General features: G+C 39.5%; 1 protein-coding gene across 4 annotated transcripts in view; it reads left to right on the plus strand.

The window, feature by feature from the left end:
* mybpc2a (myosin binding protein Ca) overlaps positions 1 to 5,524 on the plus strand; it is a 95,062-nt gene extending 89,538 nt beyond the window's left edge. For all 4 annotated transcript variants that reach the window (XM_024271787.2, XM_036213122.1, XM_024271785.2 and 1 more), the window contains 4 exons: positions 747 to 906; positions 3,709 to 3,845; positions 4,437 to 4,623; positions 5,198 to 5,524. In XM_024271787.2, the coding sequence (XP_024127555.1) occupies positions 747 to 906; positions 3,709 to 3,845; positions 4,437 to 4,623; positions 5,198 to 5,223 (510 nt within the window). In that variant the 3' untranslated portion in view covers positions 5,224 to 5,524. The remainder of the gene's footprint in view (positions 1 to 746; positions 907 to 3,708; positions 3,846 to 4,436; positions 4,624 to 5,197) is intronic.
* Positions 5,525 to 5,770: the final 246 nt, after the last annotated feature.

The raw sequence follows: 5,770 nt of genomic DNA on the forward strand, positions 1-5,770 counted from the left end.
AGTGTGGAGCAACCCCGCCCCCTCTTCCCATCCCCATGGCTAATAGCTCAGAGTAAGGAGTTTAGTTCTACATTACAAATAAGGTTCTTTCCAAACTGCATTTTTTCGTCTGCTCCTGATTCATAGCAATATTCATACAGAAATACTTAGAAATACAACTTTATGCTCAATTTTCTTTTCATATGTTTTACATTATCAGAATAATGCCACAAGAAGATGAAACCATTTTCAATGGAGTGGTCTTTAAGTTTTTTAAATTATTGGTCTTTAATTTTTGGTAGTACTAGCATGGTAATTTTTGCTGTAGGTTTTTTTTAACATCTTTTATTTAAACTGGTATGCATAATAACAGAATTATTTAGTTTTATTTTCAAGTTATTTCAATAATAAAAATAAAGGAAAAAAGACAACAAAAATGCATAAATGTATCAAATGTTTTTATATAAAAAAATAAAGAAATGTATAAAAATATGCAAAATAAAATGATGATTGTCAAATAGAGATTTACTGATGGCTTGAAGGCGAGTGAGAAGCAAATTTATATAATCCTATTCCCTGTTGTGTTTTTTTTATAAAGAGTTCTTGACATTTATTTAAAGTTTTTTTAGCTATCCTTGTCAACAAAAGTTTCCTTAACTGTCATGTTTATGTTGGTAAAAAAGGAATAAACAGGTGACACAGAACGGAGACTCCTCTGCTCCTCAGATCTCAAACCTCTCCTTCTCTCCGTCCGTCCATCAAATCAGGACTGGTTCACCATCTACGAGCACAACCGCAGGCCCAACTGCACCGTGTCCGACCTGGTCATGGGGAACGAGTACTCCTTCCGAGTGTTCAGCGAGAACATCTGCGGCCTCAGTGAAGTTCCTGGCATTAGCAAGAATACCGCTGTGATTACCAAAACAGGTGAAGGAATCCCTGCAGAGCTCTGCAACACGACAGCGTGGCCTCGTGTGGGTAATACGTACAGAGCTGCAGGGAAATTCATCTGGAACATGAGCTGAGCGTTGTGGATTCTGACAGATGGTTTAAAGCTGAGGTTTGTGGGAAATGGTGATTATCAGGGTACCAGTATTAAATAGAGCACTATTTAATCATTTACTTAAATCGCTCTGAAACACTTTTCCTGCATTCTGGAAAACTTTTTCCTGGAGATGAAATCATTAAAAACATTCGAATTATCAGGGAAAACCGTATTTGGGTCTTAAATTAATGCTTTAGAAAGAGAATGACCTCCAATCATAAAACTGGTCCAACGCTGTTGAAGGATGCCAAAATGAAGGTCCAGAGTGGGCCTCTCAGACAGTCCAGAGTTTATGGAGCGAGCTCAAGGTTAATGTGCATGCTGGGAAACCGTGTAAGGTGAATGATCTGGAAGGATTTAACATGGAAGAATGGCCCGCCATCTCTAAAGACGCATAAGTCAAATTCTTCTTCCAGACGTGGCGCCTCCCTCCTTTTAATCCAGAGCATCAGCTAATTATTGAAATTAAGCTAAAAGTTTTTCATATGATAGTTTTGTTACAATTGTTAATAAAATAAAACCCTTAGTGCTCAACATGAACCTAACAAAAGGAAAAAAATACAAGTTTGATAAAAATAAACAATTAAAAAATCAAATATGTTAGCAGAATTATTGTAAAAAAACATGAAAATGAGTGGCGTTGTTGGGATCACAGTTCCTACCCACCCCCGCCCTCACTAGCTGAACACCTGCTACACACCTCTCCCTCCCCCACTCTGGTCAGAGCAACAAAAAAACGCCACACATTTTCAAAATTGCTGCTTTTCTCTTGATTTTATCTCCATAGCAACCATTACATTTTTGGTTCACCTGGGCGTGTCGAACAAGTCTATGCAATTTTTAGAAGAATCCACAAAAGTAAATCTTTGGATTTCCTTAGCAACTGAGGTTTTTTGCTAACAATGCCCACAGTCCTGATATTATATGTCATTGTTTTGTTCAGCTCGATCCTACAATTTAACCATGACATGTTTTTTACAACATTCTGGTGAAAAAGTGTGTGAGCAATAGGGGAATTCCACTATGTGAACTCGCCACACTAACGCCGTTCAAAATCTACAAACTTTAAAAACCAATTTTTTTTCTCAAGGTGATAGAAATCAATAGAAGGAGTTTACATTTTTAGAGGGTACTAAAGGTGATTAATTTTTGAAAATTCTAGATGATAGCATCTTCGAGGTCAAAGGTCAACGTAACTGTTTTTGTAGACATAACATTGTGACATATGTGTGAAATTTTGTACAAATTTACATTTTTGGAGGAGTTGTAGTTCATTATGCTCAATACTCATTTTCACCAGCTACTAGGTGCGTGCAAATTTTGGTGAGATTTGAGTATGTGGCGGAGGCCTAAGACACAAAAATAAGAGGGATTGTGAAAACAATCTGGTCTTTACAGTCCAGGGCTGCTGCAGGACATAAAAATGGCTGGGCAAAAATAATTATACCCCTACAGAAGCTTAAGCTAAATGGTGTGTAACTCATTGAACAAGAACTACAGAAAGAGAAGGACTGAGTTTCTCTGGATATTAGAAAAAACATTACAGACCATCAAGACCACCATTGCCACCACTTCCTAACTACTAAAAAACTGCGTGTATCTAGTTCTCTATGCTTACAATTTATTTTTAAATTCCAAATATAAATTTTCTGAAGTAAAAACCTAATACATTTGAACATTTTTACAAAGAGGGTTTATGAATCCACTGTGTTCTAATGATGAAAACTTGGATGGTTTACAAATAATACATAAAATACATTTTACTCAAATGAAAAATTGTCTCAATGCAATGCATCTCAGTCTATATTTGCAATGCACACTGGTTTACCGCAGAGATTTCACTTACATTTGTAGGACACTAGATTTTGGAATTGTAGCACAACAAAATGGCAAATGATCTACATCACATGTTGATTATATCTGCCCATTCAGATCCTTTAATTTTATTGATAATAATGGCCTGATGTTATCTTGCAGTTATTTTTAATTTTGACAAAATATATTTTTATGGAGAGTTAAATATTGAAAGTTATTTATTGTTTAAGTTGGTTTATTCTGGAATAATATTCCTGCCTTTCTATTACTCATAATTATGCTAAAAAGTTACGGTTTTAAAAATTGGTATTCTACTAGCTTTTTGGACTATTTTGGCGTTTACTAAGATTTCTTTAAGGTATTTTGGAGTTTTGCTTATATTTCAGCTACATGCTAGCTGTTTTGGCTAATTTAAGCTTTTCTTTTTACGTTTTTTGGGCTGTTTTGGAGTTATGTTTTGGGTTTTGGCCCCTTGTGTGATCGAGTTTGACACTCCTGCCCTGGATAGTGGACTACATAGTGAGTAGTAAAGGATTTCAGACACAACCTTCAATGAACTAAAGCTCCAGTTTTAAAAGGTTAAAGGTCAATGTTCCTCAGTCAGATCAAAACCTCTATAGATGTTTGGACCTAAGTGAACATGATGGGAAAAATGGGGCAAATCTTTATTTTTAGCTCAGTATTAATGATTCAAAAAAATGTTTTTGTGTTTTATTTTATATGAGGAAGAACGAGAAGGTCCAAGTCAGAAGAACAAATGGAATCTTTATGGATAAAAGTCTTAAACATTTGTCTCTTTGTCAACTATTTAAAGTTTTTTTTTCATAAACAGTTCCATTTGTGTCTAAAAAGGACTTTTTCTCGTCCAGGTCTCCTTCATAAGACTACACCCTTCCAGGAGAAGGACCTGAGTAGCTCCCCCAAATTCACAGCTCCCCTGTTGGACAGGAGTGTGATTGCGGGCTACACCGCCGCCATCAGCTGTGCCGTCCGCGGCAATCCAAAGGTACTTAACTGCCTCCGTTTTTTTAAGCCTCCGACTTAACGCTCATCCTCTATATAATATTTACAATCCTCTGTGTTTCGTGTAAACAAGGCGTACTAAATAAGAGAAGGAAAAGTAGACTGCTCATTCTTGTCGCTCGGCTTAAAATCCTCTTGAATGCACAGATCAGAATGCGCTCACTGTAATTTTAAATAAGCATTACTGAAACACAATGCTGCAAATGCTTTCGCCCTGGAAGCTGCGCCGCCAGTGCACGCTTCAGATTTCATGGTTTTATTTTTTCAGAGTCAGCACTGAAGTTTTTGAGTGCCAATAGAGCGTGAGAGGATTTTGATGCTTTGCAGCAGAGAAGTATTTTTGTGTCTGAAGCTAGAACAAGAGGTGGAGCTCACAGATCTTTCTACACACATCTCTGTTTTATCCCAAAGATTTGTCAAGCCCAAACGTTGACCCAATTTCACCTCTCCCTCCTTCCTCCCCACACACCTCGCTCTGCTTCCACGCTCCCGCCTCCTCCTGTTCCCTCCTGTTCTCTGCTCTCCTCCATCTCGCCAATTTCTCCTCCTGCGTCTCCGACGCTCTGTTGCTTAGCCAAAGATCATCTGGATGAAGAACAACATGATTATTGAAGGTGACCCCAAGTTCCTGATGCAGAACAACCAGGGCGTGTTGACTCTGAACATCCGCAAGCCGGGCCTGTTTGACGGGGGCAGATACTCCTGCAAGGCCGTCAATGCATTTGGAGAAGACTCGGTGGAATGCAAGCTGGAGGTTCGAGGTACGCCGGCTCAACGCCAAAGCTTTGGCAGTAAATCCGTGGTTAAACGGCGTTTCCTTCAGGTCTAAAGGGAGCAGCGTTGGTCTTATCTTGCAATAAAAGACATAAAACTTATAGTCTATTTACTTCCCTCTGGCATCACAAATAAGGTATCCTCTCTGGTATCTAATAATATTGATTAAAACTAAAACCACGCAGGTTTACTTTCTGAAAATGTAGTTTATTCAGAGGTTGAGAAATTATGAGTATTAAGAGGCAGCATTCCAGACAACCCGGAGGTTCTGGCAGCTCCTTTTAAAGGTGGTCCAAAGTCTTAATGGGATAAATAACCCAGAGGGGAATCGACTCATTAATGCTAACATGATCCTCCTGCTCCAGTCAGGTTTCTGCAAAACAAAACCCATCTGTGGGTAAAGCTCAGGATGTCAAATCTTCATCTGCTCGGGCCTCTGTGCGCTGAATTAAGATGGCTTGATGAAACGCCGCAGACCCACGGATGACTCCTCATAGCTTCTTTAAACCGGATGATCTACTGACCTCTCGGGCTAATTTGAATATCTCGTTCCCTCCACAGCTCTACAAGACCAGGCGAAGAAATAAGTGGCAGCAAGAAACAGCAGAGGATACAGTTGAACAGGAATAGTAATGGATTATGCATAATGGGAGAGTCATGAATAAATATGATTAGAAGAGACCCTCTCACTCCACATATCACACGGGCTTTCCTTTCACTGCCGCTATGACGAATGCCAGACCGAGAATATGCCATAAATTCGTTTTTGTCACTGACAGACACCATGCCCCCCCACCCCCACCCCCGCTGTGACCACAGATGGCTTCTTCTTATCTGTGAGCTGGACCTGTCACTGAACACACTTATAAAACAGCCTCTCATCCATTACGGCTCCCTGTGTCGTCTGTTTTTTTGTGTCCTGGACTTCTTTATGGCGGGGTGTAAATTTATTATTGGGATGCAGCAGCAGCGCCAAACCACGGTTCCTGCACACCTCTGTTTCCTTCTGTGACTTTACAGGCGCGAGTTGGGGGCTCGTCCGGGATCTGCCACGGTTCAGCGGAGGGATCAATATGCAGTCAGGCATGGAGGACATCATAGAGATTAAAGAAGTTCTTACGCACAGATACAGTC

This window comes from Oryzias melastigma, linkage group LG8 (genome assembly GCF_002922805.2).
Source record: "Oryzias melastigma strain HK-1 linkage group LG8, ASM292280v2, whole genome shotgun sequence".
NCBI classification, from domain to species: domain Eukaryota; kingdom Metazoa; phylum Chordata; class Actinopteri; order Beloniformes; family Adrianichthyidae; genus Oryzias; species Oryzias melastigma.